Consider the following 23536-nt stretch of genomic DNA (forward strand, 5'->3'; position numbering starts at 1 on the left):
ATTACAAGCGTGTTGATTTACAGTCGGTGTCAATTTGATGTCCACCAGAATTCTGTCAGAGTTGGAAAAAACTGTTGCATTAAATTGCTCGAGAGAGAAAGAGAGAGGGAGGGGACGGGAGGAGACATGTCGCATGATATAACAAATATTTCACAAATATCATCGGAAAACAACGAAAATAAAATTAATTGAACGAAAAATCTACTCGTGTACCGCTTAACAATCGCGTAATATTCTTTGATTTAATCATGCGTGATGACAAAATAATTAATATATAAATTGCGAGCAAATTGAAATTTTTAAATTAATATTTGACAATTAATAACGTAAAAGAATTCATATCAATAATTATTAAAACAATTGAAAATAAAAGTTTTATTTCGTATAGCTTTTATTACATATAGTTTCTAATTGGTTTAATTCCAATTTATTATATAATTTATGATGTGAATATATTGTACAATACACGTAAAAAGCGTGCTATTATCTTTCCTTGTTAATTAATTTTGAAATGCAACTGGTTAATGCGATGGGATAAGGAAAGTTTGTGGAGGAAACGGGGAATGTGCATAGCCGCACACAATAACAGTAGTGATTACCGAATGACGGCATTTCAACGCATCGAGACAATAGCGAATTGGCCGATCGATATATAAGTTCGGCGCTTATTAACGACGTTAATTCGTCTGACATGCTGGCACAATTCACTATAAAGGAGCTATTATAGTGGCGCTAGCTAGCGTCTCTCACATTAACGGATTGCCAAAGCCGGAAGTTTCGATAGCGGAAACGGCAAGCCGCGCGTGGCTGTGTGAGCGACCCACTTCGTCCACCTCCGACGAAACCGAGAGTGCTCCGGGAACGTGCGTGCGTATATGTTTCACGTGTATGTGTGTGATTGCATACAGTGACGTGTAGGTGAGGATTTCGCGCGAAAGAAACTTGGTTATCACGCACGAAGAGGTATCGGGTTGTGCCGACACTCTTCTCTCTCTCTCTTTTTCTCTTTGTAATTTCTACCCTTCTTCCACGCTTAGTCTACATTATAGTATCAATCTTCAATTAACTCTTTTTCGTATCGTTTAATTCATCTTCTTGTAATTAATTCATTTCTCGTTATCTTCAATAATTTACTTTGTTCCTCTTTCGCATTCGATTGAGAGAAATATAGAAGGTGTGTCCATTAGATTCGCGTTAAATTTCTTCGAGAATTTCCTAAGTATAATTTTAGTATCAATAATAAAATCAGAAATTCTTCTCCACGTGAAATTTTCATTTATCTGTCTCGATGTTCCTTTAAAATATCCACTATATGAAATAAATTACGTTCTCAAAAGAATACTTCCTTAATGGTTGGCCTACAGTTGTTTGTGAACTACTACCGTTCCTACCGCGATACTTTCTTTCTACATTCACGGAAATGACGGCGCGCCGGCAATGACCCATTTTCGTAACTGAATAGGTAGCGTCAAGGAGTGAACGTTCTCCGCTGTGAAGAATCGTTTACACGCGAGACGAAGGTATTCGAAGTATATACATTTGAACAAAGTGCGTCCGCCCATTTCCTTAAGCGGATGAAAAAAACGAGACTAACGCACAGCCAGGGGCAGAGTAATAAATGGAATATAATAAATAGCTCTTCCGTAACAGCGGCGGGGAAATGCAGCGATACAAAAAGTGTGAGAAAGTAGAAGTATAAAACTAACTTATATGCGCTGTGACCTAACTTTCGTATATTGTATCACATTTCTCTTTGTGACATTTCAAATTTGTTTGACACTTAATTTGAAAGATATCGGTCAATTAATTTCGTTTGCATAGAAAATATTTTTAATAAATAATTGAAAAATCTAAATTTGCATATTTGAGTCATCTCTCTTTTACATAAAAAAATAATAGCTTACATTTTTTCAACTTCCCTATAATAGATAAATGTTACAAGTTTGAAACAGAGAAACCGTCAATCCCTGACGTGTCTTCGAAGACTGACACTGTTGAACATTGGAAATTCAAGACGAAGGAGCCATTTCAATCAAACCCATGTTACCGCAACGTGTCTTGCGTAGAGGAAATGAAAGGATCGAAGAAGAATGGGCGAGGGTGAAGAGATGGGGCCGGGCGACGAAAGGGCGAGGGAAAGGACGAGAGAGACGATCTCGGAGTAGGCGCACGTTTTAAAGGGATTCACGACGGTCGGGTGAATTCTTTCTCACGGGGGTGGGCAACCCTTCCTTTCTCATTAGGGCGTAAAATCGGGATCCTGCGCGCCGAGATGTACCGTTAAACGAGCATGTTGGATTGCAAGAAACTGGGTTACCCATTCCTGCAGGATCGTGATGCCTCACTCTAACGGTACCGACTGGGAGAATTCCAATGAGCAGGTAAAAGGGCGAGATGGGCACACACAGCATAACCCTTGAATCTTGTCTCATTCTACGCCCGCTTTCTTTCTTTATATTCAACAAAAATATTCCTTTTCCTTTCTTTTCATTATTGAAAAATTACACTTTCTGACATTATTTTCTCAGAAAGAGAGCTCTTCCCCAATACAAAACCCTTTTTCTTCGTGACGTATGTATACATAACCCTTTTGGTAAACTCTTTCTCTACAATTAAAGTGAAAATAATTTACGACAAACTGTAAGTGTTCAGCAATTAAAAGGACACAAAAATCCTACTGTGATTTTTTACGTTGCCTGTTTGAAGATAAAGTAACAAAATGCTTGATCTCCTATGGCATATTTATACTTATATTTTAGGAATAAAAATTGCTCCTCATTAAATGTAAATAGATGAAATATGCCAGTTATCATATTAAGGTGATTGGGCCATCAGAGCATGTCAAAGAAAAAAATCCGAATTAAATATATGTTATAAAAAAAACCTAAATACGCTTAAATTTGCAATTTTGAGAAGATCTGACGTCTAGTTTTTGAGATATTAAATCTCAAAGTTGGCATTTTTCATAGGTTTTATGGGAAATTGTACCGGAATCATACATTTTTCGAGAAGTTCACTCACTGTCTGTAAAGAAACAAGTTCAAAAAACTGAAAATAACATTATTTGATTCTTCTAGCACTTGTTAAGTATAAGACAAAACGACGTTGACGTGTAATAAGGCCAAAAATTCAATCAAAAGTTGATGAATCGTCGCGTTTCTTGTCGGCCTTTCGATCAGCTGTACGCGACGTGGACATGTGGCAACGCCGCGCCGTGTAGTGTTTTCTTTCCACAGCACTATTCTTTTGCAAGCAAATCTCCCGTTATCGAAATTGTTTGTTACCTTACATTATTTTTCAACATAAACACAATACATAACCTCACTCAAACACATGGCACTGGCATGATAGCTGCCTACAGCGAAGAGATGCAATGTCGCGACATTTCTCTTGTACGAATGTCAACTGAAGTCAAATCTTGAACTGTTTACATTTATCAGTAGATAAATTGATACGTCATCGAATGAAAAGTTACATTATAAAATCAGTAATTATACAAGTGTCTAGAATATATCCATAAAAATGGTTTTTCTTAAAATAAATTTTAGGCCTTATATTGACTCATATGGTACATGGCCCAATCACCTTAAATGTAGCTAGATATGTAATGTATCAAATTGTGGCAATTTGTTCTTCTCAAAGAAAGAAAAAAATATTTTTACCTACAAACTTTTCTTAATAGATGAAGAATGAACCATTCAAAAAAATATATCGTCCGTTTTCGGATTAAATAAATTCATGCAATTATATCAAATATATAATCTCAATGTTTACTTGCTGTAAAAGCGGAATAATTTTAATGAAAAGTAATCGCGCTGCTTATGCAAGACAAAATGATATCTATTCGAAAAGGGTTAAATGTTACGTGCAATCACCGTTATCAGCGTCGCTTCTTGCGTTTTCTCTTCCTGCGAGAAGTCGTTACTCTTTCAGACGCAAAAGAAGTATATCTCCGCCCGTCAAAGAATTTCGATTGATTGGCACAGCCTTAATTAACGGAGCCGAAGGCGATGCGCAAACATCAACGTGGCGTCTCCTCCAAGTTGTCTCTCGCAAAGGACTCATTACGTAAAATAACAGCGTAGGAATCTAATTTCTCAATTGCACAACCCCGACCGTGCACGTTGCTTCGCGCCGGTATTTGGCGAACTTTCTTTTTCCTCCGCGTCTCCTCCCTTCTCCACTCCTGGCTGATCGTGCTCCTCCTCTTCTACCTCTGGACATTCCATGACTCCCTGGTCGATTTCGCGCTGTCCATTGGAGAACGAGAATTGCGACAATTCGCCGTAAAGGTCCACTGGCCAGTTCACGAATTACCGGTTCGTTAATTCGTGCGCAAACGAGGATTACCGGAGGATCGAGCGGAGGAGGGATGCAGAAGAGTGTCAAGGACGAACACCGGGAACGACAATCACGGTAATCACGACCATCACGACGACGACGACGACGACGACGACGACGACGACGACGACGATGATGGTGACGATGATGCGTCGTTCTCTTGGTGAATACGGGAGAGCCCGAATGCCCGCGGGATTGTCGGCGCTTCCATTGGAAAATAGTACTCTCATTGCTGTCGCATCCGAGGATCGTGCTACATTGTGCAATGCGAGCCGCGCGTAACGGCCGCCCAGTATAAAACGCGTATATTACATAATGTTAATCGTGTCGCGGCACCGTCGTCGGCCTCCGCGCGATGATATAATAACGCGGGCACGAGCTCGCCGCGGTATCATCGGCCGTTAGGTTTTTGCTCATCAAACTGCCCGTCGTGCGCGTGTGTGAATACAAAATGAGCGGGTTAATCGTGACGCAAGAAGCAATTATAATAGTGGACTATAATTAACCGTAAGATTTTCCCCTGATAAAAATAATAGTCATCATAGACACATCACAGAATAGTAACCGAGTTAATTTCACACGTCATTTTTCGTAAACGCATCCCGTTGCTCCTCGAAATGTCCGTGTGCATTTTACTATTATTATTATAAACATTGTAGGATCTGACAAAATTGATCGTAAAAACTTGCAGAAATCTCTAAATTCGAAATGCTTATTATCCATTAATTTATTTATCCAAGCATTGATCACATGAAAAAGATATTTCATCACGGAAGGATATTTTAACGTCGCACTTGTGTCCTAATTACATTATTTAACAACACCTGCGTAATTAACACACGTTTTTATTCTCTTTCCGTCTCTTTTTTTTATAACGCGCCCAAAAACTCGCCCCAAGTCATATCAGGCTGCAACGTGCGCAGCGCAGCCGGGACCGGAATGCACCCGATGATCCTTTACACCCCCTCGTAATTCCCCTCCGTTGGATCCCCCCAGAAACCGAACAAAAAGCGCGAGCGCGATTACACGGTTTGCCCGTCACGCGCCTCACACCGTGAGGGAGGGGAGGAAGAAGAAGAGAAGGAGGACTACGCCTCGTTGCTATAATAGTCTAGGCGGCTCTAGCGTAGGCTCGCCTAGCCCACAACACGCTCTACTATGTAGGTCAGGGCTGGTGCATTCAGCGACGCGCGCTGCTCTTCCTCTATGCACCGTTCGCGTATACCTACGACACACGCGGCGGCTCTCGTCTCCCGGTGCTGCTCGTTCCGTCTAACGGGTGTCGGAAAGAAATCATTGTCGTCGTCGATGGAATCTTTACCGTCTGTTCTCCGAGACTTTCAACGCGTCGATCCACAATTCATAAATCTACGTTAATTCCGGTGAAGTCGCCGCGGACAAATATGGGTTGAACGGAAATCTTCTTGTAGCCGAGGACTTTCAGTGCGCGCTGTTAATTCTTGCTAATTTTCATACAAACTTTCTCTCGGGCAATTGCCTTCGTGCAACCTTGTAACAACGAGACTAACGCGCGTTGCAATCAGTTTCTTGCGAGTTACAAACGAAAGTTGAACGATATTTGAATAAAATTGGGAGAGCAAGTCATAAATTTATAAATTGACGATTTTTTTTATATACTGCAAACTTGAGGAAAGAGAGCGTGCTGATAATTTTGAAATCTACATCACGAGTTTGAGAGAACTTTTAACTTGTAATTTAATTACTGAAAAATCTCCCGCGATAATAAACTGGCGGTAATAAAAAATATGACAGCTTCGTGAAAAATTGATTTTCCACGAACGCAATGCAAAACTCCTGTTAGCGAGATAAATTTTCCAACATTGTATTTTTCTGTCAATTTATTGGCACGTGAAATCTTATTTTGCAAAACGCTCGCAAAATCACGAGTATGCGTCCGATGAATTGCCACTTGTAATTTTCCAGCGCTGATTCGCTAAAAAAAAAAAAAAATCCTTTCGTAACGAATTTGTGCCCGCGGCGTGTATCGTGAACAATTGTAAAACAACAAAAGCGCGAATTCGTACAACTTGTTCGGGATCGGCTGGTTCCGTTCGGTTTTTATTCCGACGACGCATTATTACCTCCCTATCGATCAGTCGACGTATAAAATTTGATGCGCGCTGGAAATTAATTGCGCATTCGTCGGCTGATTATTTTCCACTCGTGATTGCAGCCACTAGTTGGTAATTAATGCGCCGTTTGTGGGAGATATCGATCGCTCTACAGGGTGTCCCTTTCAAGCGTAGATAGTGCCGATAGGGCTTGTTAATTAGTCGCTCCGCGCACACGGCAAGAACGATCGATCTACGGGGTGTCCAATCATTCAAGTTCTATCCACGAACGCACGATCGATGCAAGGAAGATGTCCTACGGGCTTGCACAATCGTCGATCGATCGATACGATCGATACGAACGTTCATCTCCCGATTTGAGTGACTGATGGAACAGGATGTCGGGCCACGATAAGAACCGCGAAGATATATTCTTGCCGTTACGGCTATTATCGGCCGCGTGACGATGATGCACCGTGGTGCAGTGCGTGATGCAAATCGCACGCATTCCGTGTCGAAGTGGGATAGTCATAATAAATGAACCTTGTGCGAAGAGCGCATTTGTCTCTAGCATCAATGTGTGAATCTACTCGGCTTTCTTGTGGACTTGAGATTGACGAGGTCAAATACACTCTATGTACAGTGATAATATAATTGCATACGTAACTTAATAATGCACATTAAGTATATTATATATTCTAATGGAAAAGGTTATGTTCTCGTAAGAATTTAATTCGAAACTTCGACCTTTCGCGTAATATGATTCGGTTTCGAAAGATATTAAACTGAATTAATAAAGAATAAGGTGCAGCCGCGAGATATGCAGCTGCTTGGAACGTTCGGTTTATATGTACACACGGCATATTTCGAATATCCCACGTTCTCAAAACGTTTTTACGGCTTCCTCCGCGTGAGTATCGAATTTCAATGATTCGAGAGGCGTAAAGAGAGTTCCGTTCACAGTCGAAACGTATAGGCGCGTCTCGTTTCTCCAGGTACAAACATAAAATTTACGTTTCCCCTTATTTAAATTTCGACATTTCCCCTTATTTCTTTTGGAGGATTTAGAAGAAGGGTAAGAAACTGAAAATTGCTAGCCCCATCCTTAACCGTAAATCTCTCAAACGCTAAACTGTTGATCTCTCGGTTAATCTTAATCCTTAAATGCGCGAATTTATTTCAGTGTTCGATTTAAAGCCGTTTTAAACTCGAAGAAAAATTCATTCAACAGGGAAACAATAAAGATTTAGCTGTTCTCAGAAATATTGCACGTATATCGAAGATATCCTCATCCACATACTCGAAAATTAAAACTTAATTTTAATACTGGAGCTTTATAGTTGTGACTTTAAAACGTACCGCGTCTATGACCGCGTTTCCTCTGATCAAATAGAATTTAGTCTCGTGGAACGCGAAATCGTGTTGTCGTCACTAATTTTCCTTTCTCCCCGTGGAACCATGTTGCATTTTCATGGCTGATCGCGCGTGCCAAGATCGCGGCACGGCCTCATAAGCGGGACACCCGGTAGACGAAGGTAAGCGTCGCCGTGCCAACGTTCCAATAACCACCCGTGAGCGCAAGGACAGTCTACCCCAGTTTTCCTATTGCGACCGCCTACAGCACGTCGTCCTTCACCCCCTCCGCGCCCTCCTGCCCGCGCGCGCTCGTCACCCTGCCGCCCTCTCCGCCCCCGATCTCCGCGGCGATTCCCTCCATCCCGACACCCGCCGCTCCTATTCTCGTGGACACACTCTCTTCCGGGCCGATCGGCGTGGAAAATGCCGCGGGAAATCGATCCCGGCCGGACGGAGCGGAAATTCGTGAGGCGTGAGACCGGGGTAAAAGGGTGGACCGAGAAAAGGGCGAGCGAGGGTGATCATCGTCCCTCTTCTTGGTCAAAGACGCAGGAAGAAGTTCTTGGTTTCAAGGAGGAGAAAGAAAAAGAGGCGTCGAAGCGGTCGACATTACCTTTCCCTCGGTGATTATAAAAAAAGGAATCTTCGCGGAGGCTGCAAAGACGACGCGGGTCGGTGACGCGGGTTAGCGGAGAGGAGCAAGAAGGGTGGAAACAGAGGCGCAGAGGCGAGAGTTGGACTATACTTCACTATACGTATCGAGAAAAAGCCAGCCGCGGAGAATCACGGGAGAGCCGCCGAGCTTTTTTCGGCGAGCACATCAGAGGAAAGAGATGACGTCCGGAAAAAAAAGAGAAAGTTCGGAGAGGGTAGGTCTCCTCCTCTCTTCACCTTTTTTTCACCACGATCGAGGGCGGCGCGAGGGAAATTAAGCGTGCGAAGAGCGGCCGCGGGAGGGTCCGGATGTAGGTCAGTTTCGCGAACGCATTCGGGGATAATTTTAAATCGGTCACGCGCACCTGAGACCCGCGCGGCGCCCCCGATATTGACATCCTCTTGATCGTGTCTCTCGCTCTCGTGACTCGAGAGAGCTGTATGTTATTTCTTCTAAAGATCGTGTTTTACGTGATTAAGTTGTTTAGTTATCCGCGCTGTATAAGCGCTGTCGCAAATAACCGCTGATGGTAAGTCGAATACAAGTTCTACGCAAATTTTAATTAATAGATAAAGTAATCTACTGATGTTGCTGTTTCGCGAATGAAATTTCCTACGTCTACACCGGCAATTATAAATCTGCAACTTTCAATTTTCAACTTTCCACATTGCAGCCTCTTTGCAGCTCTTCGTTTTGCGCTGCTAACTTTCATCCCACGAGTACACAACCATTGACTTTCAAATCTGAATCTCGTCGTTCGTATCTTATCATTAGAACAATCTAGAAACGGGCGTATCTCAGAGAAGCAGCTTGGGCAACTCTATTATATCTAATAGGTTAATATGATTGAAAAGTATTTGATTATATTAAATATGTATTAATACTTCAAGCACGTATTAATGAATGACATATTTCTAGAGATATAATTCGTCGCACGTCTCGTCAGACCGGTATTAAGTTTAACTAAGAAATGAATTTAATACCGGCGAGAGTAACGTTATTCCGAGTGACGGACGAAGGAAAGTCTCGCAATGCTGAATATAGGACACACTTGTCCTTTCTAGAAACGGCGGTAGACGCGTCGCTTTGTGGAGTCGGTGATACTTCAATCGCACCGAATCTGACAGTCGATCCACCGAAGGGGAGAAATCGCGTATTCTTCTCGACGATGCGACGTGCGAACAAGACGCGCGCGGTACACTGGCCGTCTGGAATTCGTAGAGCGGACAAAAAAAAGAGAGAGAGGGGGAAAGAGCGAGCAAGCTGCGGAGTACGCAGGAGGGTGCGCGCAGACAGGAAGCGAGTCCTTCCTTCCTTGGCGGGCCAATATCCTGAATCACAATGAGCTCGCGCGCTTCCTCGAACCATTAGCTATTTAAATACAAGCGCCGACGGCCATTCCATCTTCGCCGTCATCGCCGGTGGCGAGCGGCGCGGATGTTCTCCAACAATAATATACTTGGCATAGTCACAACGAATATTGAATACCGTTCAGGCATCTATGCCATCAGGCATCATTCCATAATCGATTATTATAGTGGCATCAATTTTACCATATTAAATAAATGATGTTCATGTATCATCCGCAATATTAGACGATATAATCATTTTCGTACGAGCTGTCTAGAACGAATCTGATCACAGTACAGAGAGTAGAAGGTAGATTAAAGAGGCAAAAATCTCGATTGTCGGAAGGGCGTTAATTATGTAAAAGAAAAAGGAGAGAAAATATATCCCCATCACATTTTACGAAATGAGGCGACAAACGAACGGGCGTCTATCATCAGAACATTCTCGAGACTGTATCAGGTTAACGACATCATCCGGCGATCTTCAGGGCGTGTCCGGACTCGTTTTCTTTTTTTTTTTTTCCCTCCTCCTCCTGCCTTGGACTGTGTAAGAGAAAAAGGGGATGAGGGGGAGAGAGATAGAGCTAAACCCCGTCGCTGATTAACCCTACGGTCGACAGACGTTGCTTTTCCCCCGGGAGGCGATCGAAGCATCTTCATTTCCTGATTAACTCGCCGAGCCGCTCGCAGCTTGTACGTTCCGAGAGAGGAGCGCAACCGGAAGTAATTCGTCTTTCTCTCCGCGCGCTCTCGCGACCGGAGAGGAAGAGAGAAAAGTGACGCGAGGGGAAAAGACGCACGAAGAAGCAGGGAGAAGAATGGCTGGCACGAATTCGCTTCGAGTGATTTAAAGGCTGGAATTATCTTTTCCTCCCGTTCCTCTGCCCTCCACCTTTTCCTCGCCTGCTATTACGCGTCCCATCCTCCTTCGCCTTTTATCGAATTCTTCGCGTCGCGGACTATACCTTACGGTTCGCGATTTCAATCACATGCAGTCTTAACGGAACGACAATCGATTCGGCGGCCATGCATGCCATCCGGAAGCATTCGTTCAGAAAGATATAAACAACACCAGTCAACACATTAAGATAATCTCTCGAGAATTGTGCAAGTTGGTATTCATGAGCATCGGTATCCGTAACAAGTTGCGTTATTAATGTAAAAAACAATAGTATTAATGTAAAAATATAATTCATTATACATATATGCCTTTATCTTGAAAAAAATATATATAATATATATACATATACATATATATATATATATATATATATATATATATATATATATTATATATATAGATTCATTTCAACAGAGATAATTTTCAAACAAAAATTTTCCAAATCGATACAATTCTTAATGCAATTTTCGCAGTTATATAAATGCCACGCGACATTATTCGCAACATTGTTTTAATCCTACATGTTTTATAATATATTATAGTTTATTATAAAATATATTATAATACATCACATATAATATTATTTCAAATATTATACGACATTTCTAAAAGTCTAAATAATGGTAATTAATTACAAAGAAATAATAATTAAAAAAAAATAAAATATTCGTAAAATAGGAGCTTCATTTTAAAATAATTAACAAACTGGAACTAATAAACGGCACCTTAATCGTCCAAAATCGGAGCTGTCGCGCCGCTGTTATTATGCCAAGCACTTTCGTAACTCGCACCGGGCGGGCAATCCGTAATTTCACTTTATCTGATTACGTGGCCGACTTATCGCTCGAGTACCCCGCGCTGGAGCGCGATAAAATAATTTCTACCGTCCTCTTCTCCCTGTACGCTTTCTTTCTCTACGCGCTGGCACACTTCTTACGCGCGCGATAATGATTTTATCTGATAACGCATTACATTTCGGCGTTACGGCGAATCGAGGGGACGCATGTTAACCGGGATTCGTTAAACCGGAGCAGGAAGTACGCGATGACTTTCGCGGAAACTGCCGAGACAACCTCGACTGGGGTGTGATTAATCTGCTCCCGCGTTCTCTCTGAAGGTCAAAATTGCAGAGAACATTAAATATATGATTGTTCAATTTCAAATATGCACTTCCTAAGAGCTTTATTTTATTCTCTTTCCTTCAATCTAAGTATTATGCATTTTTATTATTGTTTGAGAGCGTGGTAATGTAATCGGGAATCAAATGAAAAATCAACGCGAGATCATTGATATAACATCTCTTTAACGAAACAAAAATGTAGCACAAATTAATGGAAAATAATATTTATACGTGCATGAAAAACAGTGTAGACAAACAATCTGCGATCTATTTTGACCAACACGCGTTATGCGAGGCTGGCATTTTGGTCATATGATTCGAAGATATTTTCGCGCAAAATGACATTTCAGTTAATAATCGAAAAATATGTCTTCAAAAGACATGATTGCACTTGAGCGAAACGTAACTTTGCGAGCTAATTAGCAATTCAGATATACGAGAGCGACTCGTATTTCTGTATGTAATTTGAACGGCACAGAGGGCTTTCAAACCCGACGTTTTTTCGAATATTTCGGACTCTTCGCAAATGGTTCTGTCGTTGGAAGATTAATGATTGACAAACAATAACAGAAAGTGATTTCCGCTAACTCCAAATGACAAATGAGAACTGTTTATTATACATATTAGCTATTATTTCCTTTGCCTTAGTGTTTATGAAGCGTGTTTTCGTAATTAAGAAATAAAAGAGCATAAAAATTGTCGTTAAAAATATTATAATGATAGAAATACGAAGGAAATTACTTATAATTTCAAAGTTACACATGTGTGATTAATATGTGATCTTCAGAGCATTAAAGCGTAATTAAGATCCGAAATTATTTATAATATTATATAATATGTAAAAATTTTGTGTAGAAATAAAGAATTTAAAAAAAAAAGATAATATAGAAATTGTGTGATCATATAGAAGAAATATGAATAAAAATACCCTTTAGGAATAGAAATGCGATGAATATCGAAGTGTACAATAAAGTCCGGATTAGCCGTATGTATGATAACAATTAGTATGTCAGGTATTTTCCAAACAACTGAATACGAATCTGTGATTAATTTAAACGTCTACTTGATTTATGAAAGTTTCTAACTATCATTTCATGTCTGTTGTATACAAAATAAATAATGTAGAGAGAAAAGCTACCGGTAAAAATTATCTATAGAAAAACGAGAGAAAAGCTCAATTGTAAATAACTGTTCGTGCTGTTACTTTCGTCAGACACGTTTTAACCCTTGCCTTCCACGGAAAAAGGGTTAAGAAATTGCCGGAACGGTAGCTCATATAAAACTTTCTTATCCGAACAAAAAACAAAAATGTAAGGTAAACAAATATTTGAAATATTTGATAACCATAAATTTAAATGTAAACTATATTTTTTTCTTTTTTATGTAGGTAATATGTGACTCAGTGATGATTTTTCCATCCGCTACTTTCGCAGACTCGTTTATTGCCAGATTCACACGGTTGTAAAGATCAAATGAAGCGACATAATTTCGATGATTAGTCCAACAAACTGTACTTTCCTTTTACTACCTGTCGGCAAATACTTAACCTTTCTTCCGTTTTTCGATGTCAAAAAAGCAAACTTCCTACTGAGAAAAAAGTGAATCGCCTCTAGGAAGATTGATGAAACAGATGGGTTAAAATAGGTTGACGTATTGTTATTAAGTTGACAAATGGATTTTAGAGCTTTATTCTCTTATTAAAGCAAAAGTATTCTTAAAAAAACCTTATGTGTATTACCTTCCGAAAATTAAGAATGTTAAGAAACGAGACGAAATACAATACGAGACAATTTACTGAAACGAAACGAAATACAATACGAGGAAAAAGAGGAATAAGACAAGATAGATATTCATATTACAACATACAACATAACTAACTACAAAATGTAAGCAACCACAAATTATAGATACGATTAAAGAATATGCCTCCAATGTTACGTGATTAGAAGGAAAATGTAAAGATAGATTATAATAAATGAGCATGTATTTATTATTCCTAGAGTATTATAGCCATTACTAGTCCATTTTTTATCTACGAGTAGTTTGAGCAATTTAATACTGATTTTTCCTTAATAAAAATGTCAAGAGATTAATAATATTTTATAAACAATTAAAAATGAAATTTTTCGAAAAATTTTATGGATGCAGACGATAAAACCTTATCGTTATAATCTCATAAGTAAATTCTATTTTTAAAATGTTTAATATTAGAAATTAGAAAAAGGTGTAAATAATGTTTTATATAATATAAATAGTAGAAATCCTACATTAAATGTTATTACATAATAATCGTATTTATTATTCGATACGAGTTTGAATAAAAGCAGTTATCGATGTATTTAAAACAGTAGTTACGAAACGGCATTGTTTCCTCAAAGAAGCGGATGTGACTACGCGATGTGACAAATTTTGGTCATCGAGCACTTGGCATTAATATTTGAGCAGAGTATTTCTTTCCTTTTTAATTTAACCTTCCTGCAAGCAATCTAAAGAAAATATAACAAAATCCAGAAGCGTCACAGATATTGAGATGTTATTTTTCTGAGATTGTTTATAAAAGTACATCCGGTGGAGCCGAGGAGTAATACCGAAGTAATCCGGAGTAATCTCAAAGGAAGCCTCATCGAACATGAGTCGAGATGAATTGTACATGAGCGATACGCGAGGCTTTAATTTCGTTGGGGTTGGGGCAGGTCACAAGGTATTATCTGACCAGGCGCGAGTGAATGAGAGCGAGAAAGAGAGCGAGGGCGGCCTCGCGGAGTGATAACGATTGCGGGGCCGATTACTTGAAACGGGTCGACGAATATCTTCATTTCGCCGCTGCCGCTGCCGCCCGCGCCGCCGCCGCCGTCGTCGTCGTCGCCTTACGGAATGACCTTCGGCGGAGTGGCTTGCGTAATATTTTTATCGGCCGAAATTACGCACTGGCCCGACGAGTGCGTGCGCATTATTTCGGATCATACGCGCTCATACGATCGAGGCGATCGAAAAGCCGCCAATGAAGTACGAGTGACACAATAATTTTTTTTCGCGCGACGGTCAAAGTCGCTACGGGAAATACGAAAGAAGAGAGGGAGAGAGAAAGAGCGAGTGAGAACGTATATTTCATCAAGTCACGCGACGCGTTCAATAAATAAATTATCATTCGTCGAAAAGAGCTTCGCGTTTTAGTCTAATTCGAAGTGAACAAATAAAAGATACGCTATTGCCGTCATTTAAACTACTTTATCGCGGAAATGACACATTGTAACAATCATGAGTTACAAATGAATTGCTCTTATATGATAACATGAGAAAATTGTTTCTGTTAGATAGGTGTCAAAATAGATATGCAGCATTCTGTATTTAACGTATAACGAAAATGTTTACGCTAGAAATGTAAAGATGTTATTGTAGGCGGTAATCGCACAACCTCGCGCACAACGGTCTTAACTTCTAATCCAATTCGCTGAGTAAACTTAAGCAGATTTTGTCAAGGATTTACCTTGCGGTAAAACTAGAAGAAGGACAATTAAAGAAATATGTCATAACGTTAACATTTCCAAATTCAAAAGAAAGTACTCTCCTTCTCTCTCCTTCCTCGACTCAATAAGAGAGAAAGAACGAACAATCTACATATTAGTCCAAATTCTAACATATTTAACATATTTAACATATTTAACCTTAAGTGCGCAGCTTTGCACATATGCAAAGCGACTTTTCGATTCTCCGTGTACTCTCCCTTATAAAGTTCGAACTGAAAACGCGCGCACGTCTGCAAAGGGCCTTCTCTGGCCCTTTTGGCCCCAGAAGAACCTTCGCATCTATAAAGAATTCAAATTAGTAAAGAAGAATTTTTTAAATACTTTTTTTAGGATTCCTTAAACATGGCAGTCATTATTTTAAAAAATATTCAGATTGCTGCGAAAAATTGCGCATTTAAGGGCCTAACATCGTCGAGAAGAATGCAGAAAATTTCCCCGTTGACGCGATAATTGCGGTACGCGGATGGACGGAAAAAATATCGGGCGAAGCCTGACATCGATTTAGATCGTAACTCACGGTATCGTCTCATGAGGTTCTTCTTGTAGGGTTTGGTGCCGGGCGGCCTGGAGCGCGATCTCGTGCCGCCGCCGCCACCGCCGTCATCCTTTGTTTGTTGATTGTTATCGGAGCAAGAATCGTCGGAGTCCTCGGAGCAGGTTCGATCCTCCCGCTCCTGGCTGTACTCGGACGTGTTGGCGAAGCATCCCCGTAGCCTTAGCGCGGCCGCCTCGTTCCCGTAGTCGTCGACGGGCAGGTCCTTGCGCTCCCGCTGATCCTGCTCGTCCTTGTCCTCCCGCGTGAGCTCCGCGTAATCGCCGACGCGTACGCTCAGATCCAACGGTTGATCCTCGAGCATGGTTTTCCGTGGCTCTCTCGCGGCGCGAAGAAGCCCGTTCTCTTTCTCACTATCTCTCTCTTTCTCCCGCTCCTTCTTCTCTGTTCTTCTCTCTTTCCGAATCTCTTCCGGCGATCGACAAGATCCACCACCTCCTCCACCTTCGCACTACCAGGACACTTGGTGCGGCATCCCGCGATTCCTTTATCCTTTCTCGGTATCCCCGAACAGGGCGCACTTCTCTCGTTGACAGACTTTACATTGCACTTTCGCGGGGATTCTCTCCCCGCTGCCGCGACGCGATGTCACTGCGGGATGTCCTTCGAATCCTCCTCCTTTCGAGGAAGCGCTTGTCCTCCCACTCTCGGAAAACGGGCGCGATGATAATGACCGGCGCGGGTCCGAGCGCACTTCGCGCGTTACACTTCCGGTTTCGCGCTCTTATCGGTTTGGATTATCTTCTGTCGCGTCGCGGTCGACGGCGAGACAGTAGCCAGGGGAGGGAAAGAGAACGAGGTAGACAGACGATAGAGAGAGAAAACGTGTACGTAGAGACCAAATGTAAGATCTTATCGGGTTTAATATCTGACACGCTCCAAAAATGCCACACGAGCTGTCAACAACGAGGCAGCCTGGCAGGTTTAAGCGCCTCTCAAACGAAGAATGTACGATCGCGCGAAGGAAAGCAGGACGGAGGGAGATCCTCGCGGCGATCCGAGTTCCACGGCCTTTTCCGGGATGCCGGGAGAGAGACACGTTCCGCGCGTTTCCGATGACTCAACGCTGTCAGAGCACTCTCACCTCTCTCGCGGAACGTTCGACACCCACAGCTCGACGATCGACCGGCTGTCGGAGGAGGGAGGGGGGGGGGGGGTAGAGGAAAACAGGCCGTCGAGTTTTCACGGTCGCGCGAAAGACGAGATCGTTCACTCCGGCGCGGCGCGGCGGTAAATTCGTCGGCTCGGATCGCCTTCTCACTAATACTGGTCCCCCCCGGCGAGATACCACGCGGTATCACTCTATGTCCCCGACGACCCCCGTCGTCGCAGTCGTATCCGTATTATCGTTGTCCTCCAAAAGGGGAGAAGAGTCGGGTGACGAGAGGAGGGAAAGAGACGCGGTGTGACGCGAGACTCGAACCTGTCTCGGTGGAGCGTTAAACCGCGTTCTCCTGCACCGTGGCTACGGTCGCCGGTGGCACACTGACTGAGTCGGAACCGGGGTAGCCCGCTAGTCCGGAGTCTCGTTCACTCTCCAGACTCACACACTCCGACTCCACTCCACTGCCGGACTGTCTCGCTCGCGCACGTCACTCGCGCCAGTCGCGCCGCGCGCCGTGCCCGCCGCTCGGCCCTCTCCGTCGCCCGGCTTCGGCGACGCTCGGCTCTGCCGTCCCGACGCTCCGCGCGGCGCTCGCCGCTCGCAGCGAAGAGGAAGAGGAGACAGGAGAGGCGGCAGTCGGCGATGCGGCGCGGCGGCGGTCGCACGTACACGCCGGCGAATTTACCATTACACGCGCGCACAGCGTGGCGCGGGATATGCGTGGATGCGTAGCCTACCGCAATGTCGGATCCCGTGACGCCCTCCCTGCATAACAACGTCGACGACGACGGCGGCGCGGCGCGGCCGGCGGCGGCTCGGTCCCGCTTGCTCTCTCGGCCTCTAATAATAAATGCCTCTCTTTCTCTTTCTTTCTCTCTCTCTCTCTCTCTCTCTCTTTCTGTTTCTCCCTTTTTCCTCGTTCACTCGCGCTCTTTCGGCCGCTCTCCTATATCGTCATCGCGAGGGAAAAGCTATTTTTCCGTCTATTGGAATAGGACGCACAAACTCGGCTTGGGTGCTGACGCACCCATGCCTCGCGTGACATTAACCTTCGATCGTCGACGTCGGGAGAAATACGAGTAGTTTTGGATCTCAAAATAAGCTCGAATAAAACAAGTGAAGCAAATAACGGAGGCGCTTATTATGTTTTACGAGATAAAGCATCTGGTAAAATATTGAAATAAAATGACAGAGTACAGTTGATTACATATTAATATCAATTGCAAATATAACAAATAGCTTGTGTGGCATGTACAAACAGCAAATACATGTATGAAAAACGGGTGTACGCGGACGTATACGCTTCGCTTTGCTTTAGAATAAGTACCATAAATTATACGGATACCTTTTCGTTTCTAAATTAGAATATGACTGATTAGTATTAAAAAAATAGAGTATCAATAATTTTAAAAGATACATCAAATTTTATTTATCACAAGAAATTATATTCTTCTAAATAAAATTATTTTACACTCATATAAGCTGTTTAATAATTCCATTTTAGAGAAATATTATAAGAATATAACTTCTGTATATATACAATAAATATCTGGAAATATGGTAGTAAGCCACACTTGATTAAAAATATATTAATTCTGAGTATTAATCAATAAGTTTTTAGTTTAAAGTTGCCAAGATTTTCAAAATTGGAAATTAAAGATAGTCTAGCTAAATTCGCTAAAGAAAAGCTCCAAATTCGTCGAAGAGCTCGGCAATGTGTGTTCTGTACGTCACGATACGCTTTACACTAAAAAAAAAAATTCGCCGCGTCTCGGTGCATAACGTAAATGTCGTAAATACTCGAAAACGTGATCGAGCGCGGTCTATTTTCGCGCGGACCATCTCTCCCCGTGTCGCCAGACGCCAGCGGCGAACGTCGCGTCGCGTCGCAGGCAGAAAGTCCGGCACGGTCCGGCTCTCTCGGCTCGCGCGAGCCCCTGACATTGTTTCCGCCTGTCGCGGAGAGCGGGGCCCGCCGTCGTCGCAGGAAGAGGAGAGCACGGGAATGCGAGTGCGAGCGCGGGCCGCGGTGCGGTGCGATGCGGCGCGGCACAGCGCGGCGCGGTGCGCCCCGCGGTATGGGTGAACGTGCGTGGCGAGGTCGCCGGGAGAAGGAACTCTTCCAATCCGGCCGCTGCAGCCGCAGTAAACACAGGTGCTGCAACTACGCCGCGTGCAACGGAGATATGCGAGTCGAATTTCGACGCGGTGACGTTTCGTAACGCCGCCGCGATCGGTCGGTCGGTCGGACTCCCGTCTCGACGCGACGGCGACTCGCTTTCGTTCACCGAAAAAAAAGCGGCCGAGCGTAGGCGCGAGGCGTTACAGAAAATAATCCTTTCCTCATGCGGGAGTAAGATAAATCTAACGTCAATCGCGAGTAGGATAATAGAATGCGCCGACGCGATGACTCGAAATAAATTTAATTAGCATGATCTAATGATCCAAAACCGACAGTTTCTTTGAATACCTTCGCCATCGCCCATCGTGTATCACTTTATTCACATTTCATGTGGAATCGATACGATGACAATGGATTCTTCGCTATTGAATTCCTAATAGTATTAAATTATATTCAGATTATATATTTTATAATTTCAGATATTGCACGATATAGATTTTGAATCAGTGCATAAACATCTGTATATAAAAAGAGATCAATTTATAACACGTGTTTATTTTGGATTATGCATTAATCGAGCGGATGCAACTTTTTTCAGTTTTTTATGTTAGGTACTTTATTAGTAGTAAAAGATGGGGATTTTTAATGAGAAACTTTAACATGTGCAATTGTATTAGCAAATATTTTTGCTTCAACGTTAAATTAATATTGAAAATTTTAAAAATTAAAATTGAAAACTTCACTGTTAAATTCGTAGTATCAAACTATACTCATTGTCAATTTCAGTCGTATTTAACCATTCCTATAGATCGCCACTGTTCTTATTTAATATGTCGTTAATTTAACTAATCCAATGAATTTGAAATAATACTATTTTGTGTAAAAATATATTTCGACACCATGGTAGTTAAAAATAATAAAATGTTATTCGACTCAAGTATTGGTTTAAATTCCATCCTTTAATATTTAACAGTGCTGGAATACTTTTTGCGCGCAATATTATTTCTCGTCCGAATCAAAGATAATATAATCTTTATTCGTCAATTTTTCCAATTCATTTTTCATAAAAAAAATTTTCTGCGACTCGATCGATGATTATATACAGGAACGTTTTGTAGAGCGGTATTTTCTCGGACACACGTATGGCTAGACCGCGCGATTTCTCGCGGGGCGAACTTTTGCGCGTCGCCGATAGTATATAAATCGTCCGGATTATCGGCGACCGCTTATCGGTCGACCATCTCTCGTTTCCCAGCGACACCAAGGTCTCGTGTACTCACGTGCGTGCGCGTGTACAAGGACCCGGCGGGCCTAGAATCCAGCGAGCGAAGAAGAGTGCGCGCGATATCGCGAGACGCGGCCGGCGCGGCGTTCGATAGATCGTGATAGACCGCGAATTATTGGCCTGATGGAGTGCGAGGCACCGTCGCCGGAGGCGTAGCCGGAGGACAATGAAACCAGCGCCCGCTTCCCAGAACGCGTCGCGTCATTCTCAAAAGGATTTCCTTGACGAGAACGCTGCTCTCCGTCGCGATGCCGTCTATGACGCGTGACATCCAAACAAGTTCTCGTCGCGATCCAGCTCTTATAAATAAAAAAAAAAAAGAAAAACACACAAGACGAACGAATGGCATTAAAATTTACATACCTGGAGCAAAGATTGAATATTAGAGAAATCGTATACTCGGCAACTAAATGGAAATAAGCAAACTCAAAGTAGAAACAAAGATAATCTAACCAACTGCGTCGACGTTTAATATCCAAAATCGGCATAATATCTTAGCAAATTTAGATTTCGATGTTGCAAGCGAAAATTATCGATGTACTTAATTATATGCGATGGAAACACAGCAGATCCCATATATTTTTTATACCTATTTTATTCCAACTACAGTTAATTTGTGACCTACTTCTAGGTAACTTTTAGATAAAATTTTGAGTTTATATTTCAAAATATCATGTCCTGGAGAAAGTATAGCGATCAATAAGTGACCGTGCCAACAAGGAGTATCAATTCGGTAAAGCGATCAATTTCTCAAATAAAACTCCAGTTGCATATGCTAAAATAAATGCAAAATATAAAAATGGATTTTCAAATACTTCCACGGTTGCAAAATTTTCAATATTGATTTAACGTTAGAGCAAACACATTTGCTAATACAATCAATAGCATGTAAAAATTTTTCATAAAAAATCCCATCTTTTGCCATTAAATGATATAAAAAACTAAAAAAATTACATGATCGATTAATGCATAATCTCAAATAAACACGTGTTATAAAATGAGATCTCTTTTATATATCGATATTTACGCACTGATTCAACATCCGTATCATGCAATATCTAAAATTATAAAATATATTATTTTCTTTAAATGTTTAATATCCATTCATGTAAGAAATGATATAACGTTTCACTTGAAACACCATGGCTGCGTTTCGATATTCACTGCCAGTACTAATAATAGTACTAAAGTAATAATAGTATACGTGACGTAAACTATAGATTTTCAGTACTGGCAGTGAATATCGAAACTTAGCCCATATCGCATCGAGAAGAAGAAATGCTGTTCCACGACAAGGAGAAAAAAAAGGAAAGAACAAATAATATTTTCCGATATACGTGTTGTCGATCGTGCTGTCACGGCGTTTTCCTTAGAGGATGAACTCATCGATCGAGCCGTTGTCGTACCGGACACGACAAATAGCCTGAAAGTTTTATCACGGTTTGCACAACGTGGCGCGATGCAACGCGTGTGTTAAATGCCACATCCATGCGAAAGCCCGTGACGAATCGCTTTTAAGGATCGATCGATCGAACTAGCAATTCAATCGCAGAAGTGCGTTGCTGTAATTCTTTCAACGTTTTAATTCGATATGCTGGATGTCTTAAAATTCGCGATATGTCGTCATATAACAATTAGAACAATTGCTGCATAATCTAAAATACATCATATTGAGAAAACTGCAGTATCCTTTTTCAACATTGAATGTGTATGTTTATATTTGTTTGTTTGAATAATTAAAGCTCGAATTAAAAAATAGTGAAAGCAAGAATTACTAACTTATTATTAACTTTGTAAATCTTGCGATTTTATTTCCCGCAATTATTGGCAGCAGAGAGTTGCTCAAGAGAGCAACGTATTTACGGCGGCTTTTCGCGACGCAAAGCGAAGTCCCGCGCCAGAATGGCGAGAGACATCTGCATTAAAGGGTTCCGTATGTATGTAGAAACTGACGTTACTATCCTCGATTTGTCGTTCCTCTCCGCAACGGGGCAGAGCCACGCCACATCGACAGGGGACCGGCACCGAGTTATTTTAGCGCAAAAACGGCCTACGCTGCCGACCCGGGAGAGAAAATCTCGTAACTCTCGCCGATCTCGAAACAACCGATCCAGGAAAACCGCGATTTCTAATCCATCATTAGATCCGTTACGACGTATTCATCTAACGCGACCCATCTAACAATAACTCACTCTCCTTTACGGTTTCGATCAATTTTTTATACATTGTGAAATAATTCAAAGAATAGAGTAATGAGAAAAAAAAGGAGAATAATTTAAAATAATATACGAGCTTTCATTTAGCTATTTATATATATTTTATATGTATTTTATTATTTAGTTTATTAATTGATTAGAAAAAAAACCTAAAAAGTTTTATTAAAATATTTAATAAATATTCATCTACATATATTTCTTGGAATTTATGAATAATTTTAAATGTTCTAAAAATCATGCCTTTGACAAATATGCTCGTATTAAATTTCGAAGACTGTTTTGACGGAAATAGCTCATATAAGATATGACATAACAATAATTTGAAACATTTTTTCAATAGGAGTATACTTTTCAAGTATAATAAATGTAGTAAATGATATACGCTATATATGTATTATTTTCTATCATTTATAAAAAGATTTCCATTCAAAATGAGGTATCAAAATAAGATTATATTAATGCTACTCAAAACTATCGACAGTGAAATTCAAAACTATTTCTCTAAATGCTATTTTTTTTTTTTCGTTATGAAACGTCATACATTCGCCAAAGAATGCTCGGCTTTAATAAAACGCCGCGGAAGAATGGTCACATTTATTTTTCGCCAGCTAATTCGGTAATATATGACCGAGTGACCTAAAAACTTTACGACGGTATCTTCATCAGTCCCGAGACGTCCAACGAGAGACGATAACTCGAAATTACGACAAAGGATATGTCGGCTCTGTGTGCTAAAAATTGTGTAGCACGCCGGTCCAAGTGTGTGTGATTTAATCCTTTCCGGTCAATTGGTATATAAGAGTGTATTATATCTCACCATCTTCCCCACGAAGTTAGGTAGTGCAACAGGTGTACTATCTGTTCGTAAACGTGTCTCTCTCCGGAATCTCTCCGCAAACGAACCAATTACGTGTAATTTACGCCTCTCATATAA

General features: G+C 41.5%; 1 protein-coding gene across 6 annotated transcripts in view; it reads right to left on the reverse strand.

The window, feature by feature from the left end:
• The window catches only part of Eip74ef (Ecdysone-induced protein E74), a 182553-nt gene that overhangs the window by 42348 nt on the left and 116669 nt on the right, over nt 1-23536 (reverse strand). Inside the window, exon 1 of one of the 6 annotated variants that reach the window (XM_071769994.1) lies at nt 15839-17718. The exons of the other annotated variants lie outside the window; for them this stretch is intronic. Within the exon in view, the coding sequence (XP_071626095.1) occupies nt 15839-16178 (340 nt within the window). The 5' untranslated portion in view covers nt 16179-17718. Of the gene's footprint in view, nt 1-15838; nt 17719-23536 lie in introns of those variants that run through there. 6 annotated transcript variants of the gene reach the window in all.

This window comes from Temnothorax longispinosus, chromosome 2 (genome assembly GCF_030848805.1).
Source record: "Temnothorax longispinosus isolate EJ_2023e chromosome 2, Tlon_JGU_v1, whole genome shotgun sequence".
NCBI classification, from domain to species: Eukaryota; Metazoa; Arthropoda; class Insecta; order Hymenoptera; family Formicidae; genus Temnothorax; species Temnothorax longispinosus.